Raw genomic sequence first — 21,252 nt, 5'->3', positions numbered from 1 at the left:
TTAGACTGGGGTTTTTCAGATTTAAGACCGAGAAGTTGACAAAACTGACTCTGGCAGCCAATCTACATTGAGCAGAATCCACATTTCTTTGAATTGGCTTTGGTTAGAGAGCAGCACCTGTATTACATTGACCGAAGCTATTTAAGGGTGGCCTGTTTTGGGTTGTTTCCCAATGTGAATGGGGAATAGAATAACTTGGCTGTTTCAACTTCTGCCTTTTATAAAGTTGACGAAAGATGAAAGAATTCTATGTCATGAATCTGTTCTGACCCACACGTTAATAAAGGAAGGTAAACAGACACATGAATAAAACAGGTACTAGCAAGAAATGCAAAGGCAGAGAGAGGGACAGGAGACCTTATTGCCCCTCAAGACCGTGCATCACCACTAAATTAGATTATGGTTGTTCTTTTCTAAATTCTGAAATTATACTACAGGCCACCCAACTATCAGAGGAAGATGGAGAACAGATATGGAGGCAAATCACTGAAAAGATGTGAGGGATATAGGGTTATATTGGTAGTATACTTTGCTAATATTAACTGGGATTACCATTGTGTGAAAGGATTAGATGGTTGGAATATTTCGAGTGCATCTATGATTTTTGCGCCAGTATGTAGATAACCTTCCTAGAGATGGAGCAGTGCTAGACCTAATCCTAGGGAATAAAACCAGCCAAGTAATTTAAATTTCAGTGGGAGAGCATTTTGGGGATAGTGACCATAACTCCGAGTTTCAAAGTCATTATAGAAAGGGATTAGGATAGTGTGAAGTTAAGTACCTGATGAGGGGAAGGCCAATTTCAGTATCATTAGACAGGACCTGGCAAACACAGACTGGGAGCTGTTACTTGCAGTTAAGTCTATATTTGGAATGTGGGAGTCTTTTAAAAGTAATACAGTGAGAATTCAGGGCCAACTTGTTCCTCTAAGATTGAAGGGCAAGAGTAGGAAATCCAAGGGCCTCCTAGGTGTCAAGGGATATTGAGAGTTTGATGAAGAAAAAGGATTACATTAAAAACAGAGAGGCCCTACAAAACTATAGTGTGCACAGGGGGTTGCTTATAAAAGCAGTGAGGAAACGAAACAGGGTCCACAAAATATCTCAGGCAAATAAGATTAAGGAAAACCCCAAGACATTTTAGAACTAGGTTTTATAAAGAAGTGGATTATCAGGGAAAGAGTAGAGCCTATTAGAGATCAAAGGGGGAATCTGTACATAGAGCAAGAGGATGAGGGTGAGGACATTAAAACAACATTTCTTGTCTGTATTCACAAAGGAGAAAGTCATTGTGGCCAAGGATTTCAGTTGTGATGGTGAGGTTCTAGAGCGCGTTAAGAATAACGAGGAGGAATTACATGTTTCAGTTGGCATAAAGCTGAATAAATCTCCAAGTCCTGATGAGATGTATCCTAGGCTGCTTGGGGTGGGGGGAAGGTGGCGGAGATAAGGGAGGAGATTGCTGGAGCCCTGGCAGAGATATTTACTATTTTGCTGGCCACAGGTGAAGTACCAGATGTCTGGATGACAGCTAATGTAGCTCCTTTGTTCAAGAAGGGCAGCAGTGATACGGTAGATAATTACAGGCCAGTCTGAAGTTAGTGGTAGTGAAATTACTGGAAAAAGGTTCTGAGGGACAGAAGTAATCAACACTTGGAAAGACAGGGATTGATCAGGGATAGCAGCACGGATTTATTAAAGAGAGCTCCTATATGACAAAATTAATTGAGTTTTTTTGAGAAGGTAACTAAATATTTGATGAGGGCAGTGCAGTTGATATGGTTACATGAACTTCAGTATGGCCTTTTCAAGGCCCAACATGGGATCCAAGCTGGCAAACTGAATCCAAAATAGTGCATCAACATCTCTGAAGTTGGCAAGAGACAGAAAACTGCCAACACCGTCAAACTCTCAAAACAGGAGAATACTGAGAGGATGCAACTGAGAGCCCATGGGACGCAAAACAAGTTGGGTCCACATAACACCTAATGATTCTTCTGTGAACCTCCATTAATAGCATATGAATAATGAATGAGAAGGATTTCAGAACAGCAAGAAGAGAGCAGGTTTATTGGCAGTGGGCTGACATTTTTCAACAGATAATTTGGTTTTTTTATAGAAGAAACTTAGAAAAGCCTCAATTCCAATCTTACAAGCTATTTTTTCATTAAAAGTTAGAAGCAATTTTTACAATAGGGAGAAGGGAACTCAGACAGACGAGGCAGTGGCATTAAGTGATGCCCTGACACAAGGTGCAGGTAACACTATTTAACTTTGAATGTAGAACTTTTTTTTGCAGACTGTTCTTGTTGAATAGTGAAGTCATGTGCAACGAACTGTCTTTTAGTTCACAAAAATACAATGTCAGAGCTGCACTTTACTGGCACGTAAACAATTGTCAGTAGCTGAAGTGGAATGATGTTAGTTCTGTTGTTTAACAGACAACCAGGGATGACGACACATGCTGAACTCACCTAGCTAGTGTTGTAGTTTTAAACTAACTGTCAAACAGATTGAATAGGATTTCAACTACAGTCATTTGGAAGACCATTATTCATACCTACTAACTTGGCAAACTCATTACACACATTCTACTCAGAATATTGTCAATGGCTTAAAAAAATTGCAAGTTTCTAATTCTAAACATTAGCTTCCTGCTTTGTCTCAACCAATGCAGAAACAATGCATTTCAGCAACAATCCTCATTTTTTATAAGTGCCTTCAACCAACAAAGTCTAAATAAGAAGCACGAACAAATAGGCAGAAAATATACAGCAAACGAGGAAGGGATAAATCAAGATTGTAATTGTAATTTGCTTGAAGAGTTGGCCTTTGAGAAGGTTTTTTAAACCGGAGACGGGTGGAGTATTTTAGGCAGGAAGTGCCCAAGAGTAGAACAAAAATAGCAGAGAGTTATGCCTTATTCTACATACATTAAATGCATAGCCATCCTTGCAGGCTGGAGTGCTTATTATTTTTATACTGTTACCTTTACGGTCCAGAGACTTGTGCACTAGTTTATCCACCTGATTACTTGTCTCATCCCAACAATTTATGCTCGCCCCCATATGTGGTTGAATTGATTTAAGTTTCTGATGCAGATCATGGTACACTTCCTGCGTCAGTTTATGCTGTTCCTGGGATTCGTGAAACTTTTCCAGATAATCCTCCAAAGAAATAACCCTGTGTATCAGGAAGGCATTATGAAGGCACTTTGTTACACAGTTACAAACTCAAAACAGCTCATGAAACAATAAGACAATAATTGTAGAAATTAAGTTATGAGCATAAAAGGTACTATGATTTACATGCAGAGTTTCTTTTTCCTTATTTTGAATTCTTCAGAATACTAACAATACAAACTGAACGAATTGCAGAAAGCTTAAAACATTTCAGATAGACTAATCTTTGATCCAAACAATGATTCTGAGGTTCCATTATTATAGAATATTGGAGGATGTATTATCGTAGAATACTGCATTGAGTTAATCAACGCAGATTTGCAAGTAGACAATGATACCATGTAATATTGACACACAGTATTTCTGTTAAATGCATGAACTTACTCATTTAGTAGTGCTTTAAGGTGGAGTTGCAAGCTACGAACCACAGCATAAAGATTCTTCAGCTCCTTTGATTGTTGTTTGGTCTTGTTTGATGCATTTAAATTAGATTGGTGCTGTACCTGCCAGTATCTGTGGAAGTCATAGCTGCGTTTCAACTCTTCAAGACAATTTGTAAGGATGTGAGGTATATTCTGGGTTACTTCTGCAACGACATGGTGTGCCAAGTGCTCGGCAGTAACATGCGTCTTGGGTGCAGCCTGGACAGGAGATAGTAGGAAAGCCAGGCGTCTGAAGAACTCGGAGCTTTGACCCACCCAAAGCTGAACCAGTATCTGTATGCAGAATGAGTTAAACTTCAGACTATTACTAAACATGGAAAGATCCATCAAAATTAATTCAGACATTATTTAGTGGACAGTATATCTGAATTATTTTCCTTAAGTCATTCAAGCAACATTACAGTGATAATCACTTTAAAAGGTGAAGTCACATAATTGCCACTGTAAAGAACCTTAAAGTGAAGATTTTTAAAAAAATCTACCTCATTTCCTACTGGCGCAGCTGGGTCCTGAACTACATGTTTGAAACTTTTATGTAAACAAATGTGTTAAATTTATCCCGTTTGAAATGATTATAGTCCAGCAACTGCACATATGTAGGATCATTACAGAACGGGTTCATCAGAAATTACACTATTGCTTACTGTCTTGTATTATATTTGTGAGATGTTGTAGTGTTTTTTCCTCGGCTTTCCTCTCTGAAGGTGATAGGAGTGTGGGCACATGTGCTGTCTTCTGATTCTCTCTTCCTATGGGTTAATTACTTGGCCCAGTCGCTCAGCTTCATTCACTGTTGACACCGGGAATGCTTGGAGGAACAAACCCAGCAATTTCAGAGCAGAGGCTGCTGGGAATTCCACCTTGCTGTATCAATGAGTCCAGGCACTTGTAAAATGAGCAGATGTAAAGTAGTCCAAAGATGTGCAGGTTAGATGGATTGCCCACACTAAAATACCTATAGTGTCCAGGGATGTGTAGGTGAGGTAGATTGGCCATGGGAAACGCAGCGTTGTGGGGATTAGGGATGTCTGGATGGAATGCTGTTTGGAGGGTTGGTGCAGACTCGATGGGCTGAATAGCATGGTTCCACACTGTTGGGATTCTATGATTCTAAGTGCTGAAGTCACTAGTTGGCAGCACAGTAGGATAAGCAATTAACACAGTGCAACTGAAAACAGCGCCAATGGTGTTATGGACGAGACCAAATTCCCTCAAAATATTTTAAGATGGCCAGACTCCAACTTATTCATCTTTTTAAAGGCACATTTAAGGCATTGTGTTCCGGATGTAATTAGATGGTCAGACTACCAGGGCCTGAAGCAAAACACACTTTATTCTTACCATTCAGGTAAACAAAAGAAACAAGAATTGCAATAACAACTCTACTGTAATTCTTAACAGAATAATAGATTATTTAACTTAGCAGCAATTATTCTAATATAGTACTATCACAGAAACACACCCTTGCAAAGGTAAACTCAGTAAAATAGGTTCTCACATGAAATTCTCTAGTCCAGGAGGAAAGAACATCAAGAGAAAACTTAAGAGAGAACTGAAGCATTTTGCTGGAGCACAGATAGATGTATAGCAGCTTCTAAATCATAACAGCTAATGAAAGTTAAAGTCCTGGCTCTGTGGGAGCTTGACCCCATTTCTTCAGCCACTTCCACTGTTCTAACTTTAAGAAAACCCACAGCCTCACAAATTGTCCACTTTATTGGCTTGGAACAACTACTCTGCACCTCTGTCTCGACCTCTTTGCATAAGGAAAGACCAGGACACAACACACCTCTTAAAGCCATAGTTATCGTCACTGTTGAAAGAAAGTACAATTGATAAAAGTCATATCTGTGGTATTAAAGATGCTTTTACTCTGGAGATAAAATAGCCAATTCTCCATTAAGGTTAATCTGTTTGAAGGAACCTTTGATTGGAAGACTTTTCTACTACTCACTGCATTACCTTAAGAGCACAAAGGGAGGCCGCATAGGCCATATGGACCATTGGGTCTTTTCTGGTGAATGCGCTCCATTTGAGATACATCCTGTCTGACTGCAACTGATTCATTGTTCCTTCATGTGGTTATCTAAATTCCCATAAAATTCATGTTGTAGTGAACTTAATAAACATTAACATAAGTGTTTTACTTTTGTTAAGTATAACATGTCTTCTCCACCTTACACTGTAATGCTTCACACCTTTAACGCCTTGAGACTGTAACAATCCGTCAGTTCCTGGGCCTCAACGTCAGACACCAGCTCCTGATCGAGTCCCATGCCAAGCTCGTTATATGGGATTGCAGAGAGGTAATTGGTCACATTATCAATTTCAGAGTTCAGAGGGTAGGTTTAATAATAATTAAGGCATTGTAACAAGGCATTGTCAGCCTACAAGGCATTGTGAGTCAGATTCATGTCTTATCAGAGTAAATATACAAATCAAAGCAACATTTTCTGGCTTGGCCTATTTAGATCAATTTATGCATAGCATGTTCTTTGGAAAAGTTAAAAATATTATCAGAAGAAAAAAAAATCAAAATACTGCATGATTTAGACTATTAGATTATGGTAGAAAGTGAAATCAACTGATAACTGAAACCAAACTCTGTACAAACATTTTTGTTTTTTAAACATATTTGTGCATGGGACTAAAAAATAAGAATAGAGTTAAGGCATAATTAGTAAATCTCAGTATAAGGTTTTAAACAAAATAGCGATTCGCAATTTTTTTAGGGTTGTGTACATGGAGTAAAATATCACTCATAAAACAGGAAAATACTTGCTTTTAGCTTCCATAATTTGTAGTAGGCTAATGAAACTGGAGGAATACGTGGATTTAAAAGACTTGATTTCTTAGAAGCTGATTTCCTTTGACAGTCTTTTAACATTAAGACAAACAGCACAAGAGCGAGGAACACGAATAGGCTATTCAGTTCCTGTAACCCGTTTGCACAGATCATGGCACATCTGATCACGGCCTCAATTTCACTTTTGTAACAGTTATGGTTTAACATCACCCGTATAAATTTTTAGGTAAACCTGGAGCTGAACAGCTGACTTTGGGATATTCAAAAACTGAAACACAAATATGTATACAAAACCAATGAAAATACGGACACTGAAACATCAGAAACAACTTTAAACTCTTCATTAAGAACTCTGTCAAGACAGAATACTGAACTTTATTAATACTGAACTATTTGATCATGGTTTTATATAGTTAAATAAAACAATTCTAATATCCTGAAGTTTCTGTCACATCCTTGAGGTTCGCCAAATAAGTTAAGGGCTAATAAGAAACATTTGCAACAATGCACTACATTTGGAATAACCACCACCAGCAGTAACAAGATATCTGGGTCAGTTTGAGCATAATCTTTATTCCAGTCAAAGATGCCAAATATAAAATTTTAGAGACAGATGGTAAATTCCATTGCAATTCTTATTAGATTTTTATTTCCCTACAATCTTTAAGGTTACAACTGCAATTCTTGGTGCTAACAATCTTAAGTGTCGTTTTGAACGACATAGTTATAGCATCAAAATTCTGGCACTGCCAATTTAACATCATTGTGGGAATTGAGTTTAAAGTCTGAGAACAGGTATTGGACTGGGATTAACAATGTATGTGTTGACTTTTATATGTCATTGAATTTGAGAATCTTCACAGCACGTGGCTAATAGTTAAAGGACTGCAGCGGTTCAAAGAGAGAGTTCCCCTTTCATCCCACCATCATTAGTCAATAAATGTGGCCTTGCCCGTGGCACCCACATTCCCAATAATTAATAATTCAAAAATACATTGCATGCAATGAATCTTATTGGCCAAGATGCTTCACTGTTGCTGGGTCAAAATCCTGGAATTCCCTCCCTAATGAAATTGTGGATCAATCCACAGCAGGTGGACTGCAGCAGTTCAAGAGGTTGTTCATCGCTATCTTCTCAAGGGCAATTAGAGAAGGGCAAGAAATGCTGTCCAGTCAGCCATTCCCAGATCCCACAAAATTAACTGAAAAAGTATAGTTCTAAGATACAGATCTACTCAGTTTTCTCAGGGTTAGATTACAAGGAGAGATGACAGAAAATAAACTTGCATCTCCTAAAATGTTGACGGTCAAGAGTGATTTTCTTAAGGCTTTTTGGATTTGATGTTAAATAATAGATTAAACAGAGGAAAAAATCTCTTTGTTTTGTATAGGAATCTAGTTCAAGGGGATTAGAAGTTAAAAATCAGAACCAGGCGATTCAAAAAAAAGCAGTTACAAAACATTTCAACCCCAAAAAAAAGCTGCTGGTTCAATTAAGAATCTTAAATCTGAGATTGATAGATTTTTCCTAGATGATTGTATAACTGGACATGGAGCCAAGGCAGATGTATGCAGTTAAGGCACAGTTCAATGATTTAATTGGCCACAGTGCAGCCTCAAGGGGCTAAATGACATCATCTTGTATCTATGCTTTAAATTTATCAATGCAATTTGGAAACAGAATTACTTGGTGACCTGGTTCTGAGGACATTCAAAACAAAAAGGATATGACTTCAGCATCTGGCAGGTAGCCACTCGAGAAGCTCGATAGGCGGATCTCACTGATCTGTACACTGCCTTCCGAAGGCCAATTAGCTGCTGACCTTGCTGTTGCCAGGAGTTCCCCAGATAACTGGCAGGACATACAGCAGTCACTCTAGAAAACAAACAGTTAGCTCTAAATACTGCATAGATCTCTGCAAAGCTGGTTACAATTAAACCTTTGCTTGGATTCATTTCATGAACATACAATGAACCAATAACTGCAGCAAAAAAACACATCAAACTTCATATATAATTCATTATAGAAGAAACTCATTGTCAAAGTTCTTAAAAAAAAATTTAATACATAATCCTTATGTTTTGTAGCTCCTAAAGCACAGTTACACCATTTGAGTTAAGCCTGGTGGTATAAGTACTGAAAAATGAGATTTAATTCTAAAGATAGCTAAGATTAGCAAATCAGTGAAGGTCTAAGAAAAAAGTAAATGTTTAAGTTGTTATTCAAGGTGGCAAAGCATGACATCAAATATTAAATAAAATGGTGAGGAAAGATGTTTTAATCTTTTAACATAATGCTTCAAATAACGTGTTTCCTTTTCTCTATTGATTTAATCAGACAATTTCATGCCGATAACTTCACACAAAGTCCCCAAGCTTGCAGGCTATCTCACTCAGTTATACAAAGACATTAGATTGCTCGAGGTTTATTACAGGGTACTGTTTCAGCCTGTAGCAAGAACCCAATCAAGATGCTGAACAGGCAATATTCAGAAATCTATGTGTAGTTTATCTTAATAATTTGTTGCAATTATAATCTTCTTTTTCTCTTGGCAATATGATATAAAGCTCTTCACCAGACCTCACAATGTATGCAGGCTAATTAATCAGTTAAAAATCTTCTCCACGGTGACATTTATCTACACCTACATGCTCTGTGAAGTATTTTTGCTGCCCCATATGTTTATAATTACAATATTTTGAACTAACAAAATGTCACTACTTTCAATAGACTGTGGAATTTTGATAGAACAAAATGGCAAATAAAATAACTTCAGTGTGTAATGAAGTGTAAAGCAATATTTGTAGAAAAAACTCACAACGTGAATCCTCTTGAAATGACTTCTGTCTCTTGAATTTGTCTAATGGATTTTCGCACAAGACTGGTGAAAATGTGGCTGTTCATCACTATATCTTCCAAACTTTTGAAGCATTTTCTCATGGATCGCTGAAGTTTGGCTGTTCTCCATAAACTGACACTCCTGAAAACCATATAAAGACTGAGGCCACACAGGCCCATTCCTAAAAATCCCCAAGGGAAAGTATCACAGCGGTTTGAGGTCATGACCAAGGCACCAGCAAGGATAGCCAATACTGAAACATCCCTAATATGCAAGAAGAGACACAAATTTAGTACCCTGGAAATTTCCTCAAATATTTCTGGAAAACAAAACAATAAAATTGAACAGAGTAGTGATAAATTCACAGGAGTATTATTTCAGAGACCCAGACTTATGTTCTGGGGACAAGGATCTGAATTCCAAATTGGTAGATAGTGAAGTTTGAATTTAATAAAAAGACACCTGGATAAATAGTTAGTCTAAATCACTGTCAATTATTATATAAATCCACCTTGTTTTCTAATGTCCTTTTTGGGAAGGAAATCTGCTGTGTTTCCCTGGTCTGGCCAACCCATGACACCAGACCTACAGCAATGTGACTGACTCTAAATTGCCCTCTGGATGATTAGCGCTGAGTAATAAATGATGCCCATGTCCCATGAGTGAATTTAAAAAAAAAATCCCAAGGACTACAGTGGTTCAAGAGGGCAGATCACTACTACCTTCTGAATGACAGATTGGGGTGGGTATTAAATGCTGGACTAGCTAGCAACAGCCATATCCCATGAACAAATATGAATAAAATAAATATTCTAAAACAGTCCCCAATTTTGACCCACTAGTAATACACCTGCATTTCCACCACTAGAAGACTGGATTATTTTTCTCCCCTCATCACATTTCTCTCTGCAACCTCTCCTGAAGATATGGATCAGTCCTTGGGATGTTAGTCCTTTAATGATCATTTGTTCATATAATAATTCCACTCAGACAATATCAATAACAACTTGCAGCTACACAGCACTTTAATGTGGTGAACGAACTCAAGGCAGGTGTTAAGGAAAAGCCAAGGAACTATAGACCGGTGAGCCTGACATCAATAGTGGGTAAGTTGTTGGACGGGATTCCGAGGGACAGGATTTACATGTATTTGGAAAGGCAAGGATAGTCAAGACGGTTGTGTGTGGGAAATCGTGGCTCACTAACTTGATTGAGTTTATTTTGAGGAAGTGACAAAGATGATTGAAGAAGGCAAAATGGTGGATGTTGTCAATGTGGACTTTAGCAAGGCATGTGACAAGGTTCCTTATGGTAGACTGGTTTAGCAAGGTTAGATCACATGGAATCCAGGGAGAGCTAGCCTTTCGGACACAAAATTGGCATCAAGGTTGGAGACAGAGTGTGGTGGGAGAGGGTTGTTTTTCAGACTGGAGGTCTGTGACCAGCAGTGTGCCACAAGGATCAGTACTGGGTACACTGATTTTTGTTATTTATATAAACGATTTGGATGTAAACGTAGAAAGAATGGTTAGTAAGTTTGCAAATGACACCAAAATTGATGGAGTAGTAGACATTGAAGAAAGTTATTAAGGTATATCAGATGGACTGATGGGCTCAGGAGAGGCAAATAGAGTACAATTTAGGTAAATGTATTTTGATAAGGCAAATCAAAGCAGGACTTAGAAACTTAATAGTAGGGTACTGGGGCGTGTTGCTGAAAGGAGAGACTTTGGGGGGCAAGTTCATAGTTCCTTGAAGATGGAGTTGCAGGTAGACAGGCTGGTGAAGACTATGTTTGGCGTGCTTGACTTTATTGGTCAGTGCATTGTGTATAGAAGCTGGGATGTCATTTTGCATGGCTGTACTGGATATTGAACACAGTATTCCAGAAATGGCTGATCCAATTTTAGTTCCCCTGCTGTAGGAAAGATGTTGTTAAACTTGAAAGGGTGTAGAAAAGACTTACAAGGACGTTGCCAGAGTTGGAGGGTTTGAGCTACAGGGCGAGGGTGAATTGATGGGGCTGTTTTTCCATGGAGCATTGATGGCTAAGGGGTGGCCTTCGGAGGTTTTTAAAATCATGAGTGGCATGGATAGGGCAAAGGATCTTGGCTGTTCACCCAGAGTCGGACAGTCCAAAACTAGAGCACATAGGTTTTAAGGTGAAAGAAGGAAAAGGAAAGGGGAAAGATTTAAAAGGGGCTTAATAGGCAACTTTTCCAGACAGAGGGTTGTGTGTTTCTGAAATGAGTTGGCAGAGGAAGTGGTGGATGCTGACATAATTACAACATTTAAAAGGTATTTGGATGGGTACATGACGGTGATCACAGGACTATAATTAGACAAAAATCCATACTTAGGAAGAGAAGATACTAGGAGCTCACTGAATGCTCAATGACCTGGATTTTAACTGGGTAAGTCATTCACAAGCTCAGATGCAGCATGGCAAAAACAATCTTGCCTTCACCCAACAGTCGTACATAAGTAAAGTGACTGGTAGAGCAGCAACCCTGCCTATACCACTCAGCACACCAAGAACAATTGCAATATCTCTGATCTGAATCAGATAAATCACTACAGATCAGATTTGAATCCAGCAAACATACTTAGTCTGAATGGTTCAGCTATACGTTGTCATACTCAGCTGAGTCCACAAATATCCAAATGATGCTCAGTGGATTTAAGGAAGAAAGAGATTGGGATTGGGATTTTTAAAGAATTACACCTGAAAATACAAAAGCAACGGGAAGAAAGTGTTAAGTTTTACATATTGGGTCACTACATTCAAAAACAACAAGGTTTTCAATGTGCTGGAGACCCTGCTTATTGCATACATGAGAGAAGAAGCACACCCTAGGTTCGTCAAACTGATGCCTGGAATGAGAGGAACAGAGAAGATTGGGATACTGGCATACAGAAAGTTACGTGATGTCTAGTAGAAATGTTTAAGCTTTTCAAAATGACCAAGTTATTTATAGCCAGTGGCTATTGAACTTGTATAAAGGATCAAATTGTTTTAACAGCATCCAATGGAAAGATTAGATTAACTTTTTCCGGGCATTAGAACATAAGCATGTCTTTACACAAGTGACTACAGAATCTATTTCAGAGGGAATTAAGTACTTGAGAAAGAAAAGCTACAGTGAAAGAGTAGTGGACTTGGTGTATTGGTAAATGGCTCTTGCGAAGCTAGCACCAGCATGGATAAACTGCCCTTATTTGTGCTTAAATTCTTTTGTTCTATAATTCCTGCAAGGAATGACATGCAAGAGATTGATATATCGCAAGGAAGAGGTTTAGAAATTGATCATCAGCTTGTTCTCTTCACACCTACCAGCAAACTGTATAATCTCATGGGTTGATGCTTTGCACATAGACAGGACATTTGACATGAGGTGTACCATTAATTGAAGCTGCTCAGCTTATTCTTTACTAATAATGCATTTTAAAATATTCATTCATTGGAGTCAAAACCTCTGGAGCAAGTTACTGTTTTGACAAAATTAAGTTTACAAATTTACAATTGTCTATTGTCAAGATTTTTGCCACACATCCTCAATACCCCATTTTGTACATGCAACAATATGTATTCTGGTCAACAGAAAATATTTAGAAAAAGAAGGGCACACAGACTAATAAAGTTTTCACTTCAGAACAAAAGGATTGATACAGAATAAATAGAGATTAAATAAAGAATTTTAAGTGGACCCTCTTTGCAGAGATGAGTGGCAATGTGGAGCTCACTGTCATATGTAGTTGTTGAAGATGGGGACATTGGTGCATTTATTGGAAGTTTTGTTACAGTCATGAGGGTCTGAGAATAGAGGAGACACAGGGTCAGGATAAGGTAATTGGAGGAAACTCACAGGTAGTAATAAACATCAGCAGAAGGCCACTGGGCTTAATGGTCTATTTCTATCATGTAGATTTTGTGCAGTCCAGGGGGAATTGACTTACCTTATGACCTAGTATGAAGCCATGCAGGCCAGAAGATCCAAAGTTCAAAGTTCAATCAGGTCCTATAGTGAATTTGCTGGTCCTGTATAGGGCTACAATTGTCCTTAAATATTAACAAAGGGAGGCAAATCCTGGTAAAGTGCAGCTTATGTTGCCGCCCATGAGGAGCAGACTGGAGGCTGGTGTGATGCAGGATAGTTGTTAGATTTGGGCCTGGCACCATGTGCTGAGCTGCTGCTGTTTGGTACTCTTCCCGAGCTGTAATGTAAATCCTTACCTTTTAATCCTCTTTTGTACAATAACATTTTTTTTTACTCTAAGATTTATGCCTAGGTACTTGTACCTAAGATGGCACTATTAAAAGGCAGCCATTGTAAAAACTTTTCACTGTACTCCTGTACTGGAGTAGAAGAGACAATAAAAGATATTCTATTCTATAAATTCAGTCTAGTTTACTAGTTCTGACAGCTTCTGACTGGAAACTGCACATATCAGGAATTGGTGTAAGAACAGGGTCAGGTTCAGTTGCTGTATTTTCCAAGGTTGTACATTCACTCAAATGTTACCATCTAAGTTTGAAGATAAAGAGTGGCCTTTAGGTTGAAGCTCAGAGAGATGCTGATTAATGGAATTTTATTCCACAAGAGTCGATGCAATCAGAAGGACAGAAAAAAGGGCCAGGAAATATATAGTATAAATATAAACTCAAAATGGTAGACCTTAAGTCTGAAACAGCACTTTCTTCTAAGTCTGTGGCAGTAGAATACCATTTAGAGCTGGACTGGAAGAGACAGATTGTTCAGAACAGGGTGGAAGGGAAACATACACCAATCACAGTTTCGCAGGTAGGGTGCCACTGTACCTAGCAGTGATCATCATTGGGTCCTAATGACAGAATGGTGCCTAGTGATGGCAGCAGGGACGCCTGTCTGTGCATTAAGGTGCGAAACCGATTTGCAGAAGTTTAGTAAACTAAAAGATAAACCCTGAATCATTGCAGGCTTGGAGAGAGGATATGGGTAGAGCTGAGCAGGATAAAAGGTGAATGAACCAACTTCAATAAACAGTGCTACAGAATCTTTCACATGAATCACTGAAACAGCTGATATCACTTCAGGTTAATATATGATCTAAAGAATTGGAAGGACAATTAAGTCACCCACACCTCACAGTCTAAGTGGTGATACAGTTTCACAGCATATGGAGTTTTGAGAAAATCTGGTGGCATTTAAGATTTATTCTTAATCTAAGCTTTTCAGCTACTGACTAAAATGATATAGTTTTATCTTTGAAAGGTATGCCTTACTAACACAATACTGGGACATTATTGAGAAAACAAATATCTAAAACTGGAAGGGAATTCAAGATGCTGACTATCTCATAAAGCATTTTCGCAATAAAAGAGTAAACCTGAGAAAGGCCTGAGCAAATGAACCTACGTGATGTAGCTCCCAGATGGACTTAATGCGACAGCTCCCACAAATGGAGCCATACTGGGACACCAATGAATCTTTTTATAGCCTACAGCACCAGAGATGCTTGGAAACAGAGACCCAATTTAGCATGTCGCCATGAAACTGAGATGGCGATAGCCTCCAAATCCAGTAGGGGCTCACTTTTGAACAGAATCACTAGCAGCTTAAGGATGGTGCTTCTTCCCTGACTTAGGGTCCTATAGCCACATGTGGCAACAAAACCAACTGAGGGCAGTTATTCCAAATGGTCTGTTTCTGTTATGTAGATCTTCTGTAACACAGCCTTGGAAACAGTCCATCACAAGGTAAAAACCAGGAGGAAAGCAGCTGGAAACTAACTCAGGTACTCTAAGTGGCTGAATGTGTGATACTCAAATTCGGGTCCGCCTCAGAAAGGACATATTGTTTGTCCTTGAGAAAGCTGCTCTTCTACAGATAGCTAATACTAAAATTGTTTTATTTGAAAGAAAAGACTGTTAGAAAGTGTAGGAAAATTTTATAGGAAACATACCAAATATTAGGACTTCTCCACAACCACTTGGATGGCAGGTAGCCATTTTTGTGCTGCTGGGCTTGTGTTGATTGCAGGATGCTAGGGTCAAGAAGGTCAACCAGCTCCATATCCTCCTGCAGAAGCACTTCCTGTTTTAGGATGGTGCACAGAGAGTGCACTCGAAATCCCATATCCTTGTTAAGAGGTAAGGAAATAACGGGTGACTATTTTTGTAAATTACATACTGCATGTAAAACACGTAGGAACAGTGTAATGCAGGTAGTTTTAAGACAATCAATGTCTATTTTAAATAGATATTTCAGATTTTTATTCAGTAAACTTTTTTTTGTCATTAGTCATTTGTATGGAAGTAACACTACAAAATAACTGCATCTTAATAGTATGCTGATTTCTGGAAGCAAAATGCATAGAAGATGAAGTATATTTTATGAGTATAAAGAAGTCTTTAAGGGTTCAAATAAGATCATAAACAAGGAACAGAACTAGAAGACTTTTAAAATGTAATTTAAATTTCAAGTCTATATATACTGGATACACACTGAAAATGATCCACAGTCTTGCACACCATGACTGCTGACATTACCACACACTACATTTATATAATGCTAGCGAGTTTTGAGCAGATTTGTAGCTCAGGTTGAGTTTCTGGATGTGAGTTTGCTGAGCTGGAAGGTTCGTTTTCAGACGTTTCGTCACCATTCTAGGTAACATCATCAGTGAGCCTCCGACGAAGCGCTGGTGTTATGTACCGCTTTCTATTTATTATATTATATAATGCCTTTAACGCAGCTGGTGTTGGATAAAATTCAGCTTTTGAAATTCAGTTCAAAATCAAGTAGGTCTTAAGACATTACACAATATTAGTTTCAAAGTGAGTGTCTACAGCATGAAGCTTCTGGCAAGAACCAAATAATCAGTTTGGTCTTGGCGGCACGATGGCTCAGTGGTTAGCACCGTACCCTCACAGCACCAGGGACCCGGGTTCGATTCTAGCCTCAGGCAACTGTGTGTGGAGTTTGCATGTTCTCCGTGTCTGCGTGGGTTTCCTCCGGGTGGTCTGGTTTCCTTCCCCAGTCCAAAGATGTGCAGGCTAGGTGGATCAGCCATGGGAAATTGCCTGTAGTGTTCAGGGGTGTGAGAGTTGTAGGGGGATAGGTCTGGGTGAGATGCTCCAAGGACAGTGTGGACTTGTTGGGCCAAACAGCCTGTTTCCACACTGTAGGGAATCTAATCTAATGTTGAGTTGGAATAAGTTCTACATTATCTATGATTTATCATAATCCAAAATGATAACAGAACATTAGTAATAATTTGGTTGTACCAGAGAGGGGTTGAGCAGAGTTGTTAGCCTGCAAAAGAAAGCTGATTTGGTACCTAGAAACAAAGTCCTAGAGCATGCGGGAGAAGCAGCTGTTTAAATAGACACCGAAGTAGAAAACACATTTGACCCAATAAAGGTATCTATTAAATGCTAATCTTCTTGAGGCTTCCATATCTTTCAGAATTAAAAATAATAATGAACTGGATGTTTATATTCAGAGATTTTCTTGGGACACAGTTGTGCTGCTCATTTAGTAAGCATCTATTCAGGTGTGTGTCTGCACTATTGAATAATCAAGGACAGAATTGCATAATGCAAAGGTCTGACACAAGATGTTGCTTGAGATAGAAACTGGACAGTCTTACAAGAAAGTGCTTCTTCAATCTTTTCAATGGTCATTTGAGAAGCACCTTTGTGAGATTAGACAACTACAATTTGTCGAACTCCTCTGCTTTATAGCTAATAAACTCACTCAGACTGTTCAGGTTCAGAGTTCCAATTTTGATCAGCTCCTAGTTAAGATAAGCTGCTTTTCCTTCATTAATCTAGGTTTCCTTCCCACAAAACTAGCTGGCTGGCTGCCATCAGTGTTGTTATGAAGTGAGTGTTCACAGGAAGTGGAAGGGCAAGGCTCTGATTACTTGCCTGTTCAGGGATTAACCAGGAGCCTCTCAACTACACAGACCACCACCCTGTTTGATTCCAAGAACATAATTCTCAGTAGACACCACATATAGGGTTGAAATTAAGAGACCTGTTATAAATCTGATTATTTCAAGACGCAGTCAGAGATGAGGGAGTGATTAACCTACTCTACTTGGGGGGAAATGGACAGCATCTGACCATCTGCCTTTCGCACTCACAATTCAATTTTACTTTCTGTAAAATTCAAATGTAAAATGAAGTGAAGTAGTGCGTAAAACCAGGTCAACTACCTGTTTTATCAGCTTCACAAGCTAGGCCAGAATGGTTTTTGAATGCAGCAGTTTATTTTACTGTGGAATCGACTCTGAGAACTCCAGTTGCCTTTAACTATGAAGGTATGAAATTTTAATCAGTGTCCTAAAATGAAACATTTTGAACAGAACTTCAGTAAGCAAACTGATAAAATACATCTGGTAGGATGAGGGGAAACCAAAATATTAATTTAAAATATTTGTTTACTTACCAGTATGTAGCAGATGAGCTGAGAGAGCTGATTTATACTCTCAAGACAAATAACAAGTCCCATAGAGGTTTTCTAAAGTTAACAGTTTGCAATGAAGGGAAACGCAAAATTCATTCTTAAGGTGCTTTATAGCCTCTAGGCTCAATAGCGGGTTCAACAAACTCAGACCGTGAACTCTGTCCTCCATTCTGTTTCCCTTGCTCAACTCCCTTCCCCTGCCCAGTGTTTTGTTTTTATTAAGAGCTGACTGATATTCCGCTATGGACACCTACCTAGACCTGTCTCTGTTCCCTGAAACAATTAATATTCCCTTTAATTTTTGTTCTCTGGTACCTGTGATCTCAAATCTTTCTTGTCCTCTAACCTTTCCCTGACCCTTCTGTTTCACTTGACCCCAACCCAGCTTTTCTCTACAGTATAAAACCCATCACTTTCACTCTCTTCAGTTCCCAGAAGAGTCATATTGGACTCTGTCTCTCCATTGATGCTGCCATACTTGCTGATATTCTTCAGTCTTTTCCGTTTTTATTTCAGATTTCTAGAACGCATGATGTTTTGCTTGTACAATATCTGTACATTATGTCTAGTTCACACAAAAAGGTCGCTTGTAAAAAATCAAATCAATTTAATTAAGCTTCTCAGTTTTAAGGCATCTAACATACATTAAAGACTTGCCCTATATCAACTGTGGTTTGGGATATAACAGCAATATTCCTTCAGGCACAAACTACATGCAGTCTCACAAACACTTCTTCAATCTTTTCACTGATGGACTGAGAAACACTGTGGCAAGATCAGGTCAAGTACAATCCATAGAATTGTTTCGTTTTATAGCTAGCAAGCTCAAACCCTTTTGTGGCTTTGAGTTTAAAAAGTTCTTGAATGCATCAACAAAGGTAATTTCCTGACAAATAGCTTGGTGGTCCCCTCCCGCTCTCCCTACCTTTCCCTCACTTCTGTTGTCACTGCAGTGCCCCAGTGGTATTTTTACCAGGGGATTTGGTGGTGGGGAAGAAATGTTCAATGGTGCATAGAAGCGTCTGTGGGTATATATGAAGTAAAAAGAAAGGAAAAAAAATTACATTTCAGGACAGAAAAGCTTGCGAATGAAGTTGCAAGTTTGTGATGTGGAAACTTACCAGTGATTCCAAATCTATTCTTTTCATTCCAGCGAATGGATTCCATTTTTGAAGAACATTAATATACTTTAGCAAGAGGTTTTCCTGCATTATGATAGAAATCTGCATTTAAGGTATTGATCAGAATTCCAGACAGATAACATATAAATAAGGTAAGAAAAATCTAACAAATGCTTAAATGAGCTGCACTAATGAAGTTAATCTCTGTTCATTAAACTGCAACTTACAAGGCAGATTTTTTTTTTACAAGAAACTTTTCTTTGCCGTTTTACTTCCACTCACTTTTAATGCATCCTATTTTGATTACTCCTGTACAATAACCCTTTTCTCATCACTATGTCAAGTTGCCTGTTTCTGGGATTGTTGAAATATTTGCTGAATATTAAAAATTTTCCTTAACCCTATTCCGTTTTTCTCTAGAGATAACAAGGAGTGGAGCTGGATAACAGGTCGAGGCCCAAAACGTCAGTTTTCCTGCTCTTAAGATGCTGCTTGGCCTGCTGTGTTCATCCAGCTCCACACCTTGTTATCTCGAATTCTCCAGCATCTGCAGTTCCTACTATCTCCCTCCATTTTTCTCTAACCTCCTTTGAATTGATTTATTAAAAAGTTGTCTGGAGGTATCTGTAATTTTTAGGAGAGGTTAGCATAGTTTTCAACTCAAGTGTGTGATTCATATGTCTTTATCAATCTTTATGTCTGTCTTTTCACCAACAACTTGCACTTATATTGTACCTTGTAACAATTTTGTAACAAAATCCCACCAAGAACTTCACAGGAGCCATACACTGCAAATTTAATGCGGCGCCAGCTAATGCAATACAACATCTTGTATTTAAAGCACAATCTTACAGTTTACATTGGTTTTACTATTCCCTACATTGACCTTATTTGCTACACAAAATTTACGTTAACACTTGGTTCCCTTCTATCCCACTCCACTTGTATTTACTTATGTCGCAACATTGTTCCAGTGCCTCGAATTTCTGCTTCGAATTTCTAAATCTCCCTCCACCCATAACCCTCTCGGCCCCCCCTGCTTCAGTTAGTTTAAAGACCGGTCCACAGATCAAGGTACATGATATCCAAAACACGGGGGGTCCCAGCCTGGTTTCAGCTGAAAGTTTTTAAGATGACCCTGAGTTTACAGAAAGGTTCATCCCATTGTCACTCAGATTTCATGGATGGCAGGAGAGGCCTGTATCCAAAGTATGGTCCAACCAGTTTGTCTGTGCGGACTACTAGCCAGTGAAGGGAGTCAGAAAAGGGTTTTAGCTTTCCAGGTCCCTGGTGCCAATCAGAGGCATCCCTTGGTGCAGATTTCTCTCTCTCTTCTTATTCCTCTCTCACACCTTTTCCCCAGGTTGTTTCTATCCATCTATTCAGTCTATGCCTGTCTGAGCTTTGTATGCCTTAAACAGATCACCTCCCACTCAGCTTTCTCTGTCCAAGGAAAACAATCCCAGACTATTAAACTTCTCTTCATGGTGGAATTATTCCAACACAGGCAACAATCTGGTGAATCTCATCTGCACCATCTCAAGTACTTTTCTTCCAAGAGTGTGGCGAGTAGGACTTCACACAACACTTCAGATATGGGATAACTAACATTATGAATAGTTCCAGCATAACCTCCTTCTCAGTGCTTTGACTAATAAAAATAAATATTACATATGCTTTCTTAATCACCTTATCTACCTGTCCTGATGCCATAAAGGATCCATGGACATGCACACCAAGATCCTTCTGATCCTTTGTACTTCTGAGGGTCCTACCATATGCTCAAATCTCAGGAATGGGAATGAATCCCCAGTTCACTGATTCAGACATGAATGTGTTCCCCACCGAATATGGGAGATCAACCAAGTTCTGTTATAACTGAGGTGACAAAGGAGTGAATGAGGGCTTCAGCAGTAAATAAGCCGAGGCAGGGGGTCCAGTCAGGTGACATAATAGAGATGAAGATGTGCATTCTTAGTAATGGCATCTAAGTGCGGCTAGAAGCTTATCATGGGGTCAGAATGATGCCAAGGTTATGAACTATTCAGTTCAGCCTAATAGAGGTACCAAGGAGTGGGATGGAGTTGGCAGCTAGAGAACAACGTTTTTGGTAGTGACCCAAGTTAGTCGTTTTGGTCTTCACAATATTTAATTGGAGGAAGTTTTGCTCATCCAATGCTGGTAAGGTAGAGCTGCTCATCATCTGTAGGGATGCAAAATGTAACATGTTTTTGGAGGATGTTAAGTTCAGGCTCGGAAGGCAGTAATGTTTACTCCTCATCATAACCTCAATTTTGAGGCTGAGAGAAGGTCATGGGTGATAGGGACAGGTCATCAGATTGGGGCATTGGGAGTGAAGAGGTTGCATTGCGAAGACTAAGACACCTCCCTGATGGGTCATCTCACC

The 21,252-nt window shown here is 39.0% G+C and overlaps 1 protein-coding gene across 8 annotated transcripts in view; it reads right to left on the bottom strand.

Moving 5' to 3' along the window:
- The window catches only part of vezt (vezatin, adherens junctions transmembrane protein), a 71,965-nt gene that overhangs the window by 13,926 nt on the left and 36,787 nt on the right, over positions 1–21,252 (bottom strand). For 4 of the 8 annotated variants that reach the window (XM_059654729.1, XM_059654731.1, XM_059654732.1 and 1 more), the window contains 7 exons: positions 18,846–18,929; positions 15,215–15,390; positions 9,251–9,535; positions 8,162–8,307; positions 5,824–5,972; positions 3,567–3,898; positions 2,990–3,183 (listed from right to left, as the gene is read on the bottom strand). In XM_059654729.1, the coding sequence (XP_059510712.1) occupies positions 2,990–3,183; positions 3,567–3,898; positions 5,824–5,972; positions 8,162–8,307; positions 9,251–9,535; positions 15,215–15,390; positions 18,846–18,929 (1,366 nt within the window). Of the gene's footprint in view, positions 1–2,989; positions 3,184–3,566; positions 3,899–5,823; positions 5,973–8,161; positions 8,308–9,250; positions 9,536–15,214; positions 15,391–17,473; positions 18,602–18,649; positions 18,747–18,845; positions 18,930–21,252 lie in introns of those variants that run through there. The other 4 variants (XM_059654730.1, XM_059654733.1, XM_059654734.1 and 1 more) reach the window with 3 other exon arrangements.

Source organism: Stegostoma tigrinum, chromosome 25 (genome assembly GCF_030684315.1).
Source record: "Stegostoma tigrinum isolate sSteTig4 chromosome 25, sSteTig4.hap1, whole genome shotgun sequence".
Classification (NCBI taxonomy): domain Eukaryota; kingdom Metazoa; phylum Chordata; class Chondrichthyes; order Orectolobiformes; family Stegostomatidae; genus Stegostoma; species Stegostoma tigrinum.
The sequence above is the reverse complement of the archived record's forward strand: the minus strand, read 5'-3'. Positions and strand labels throughout refer to the sequence as shown.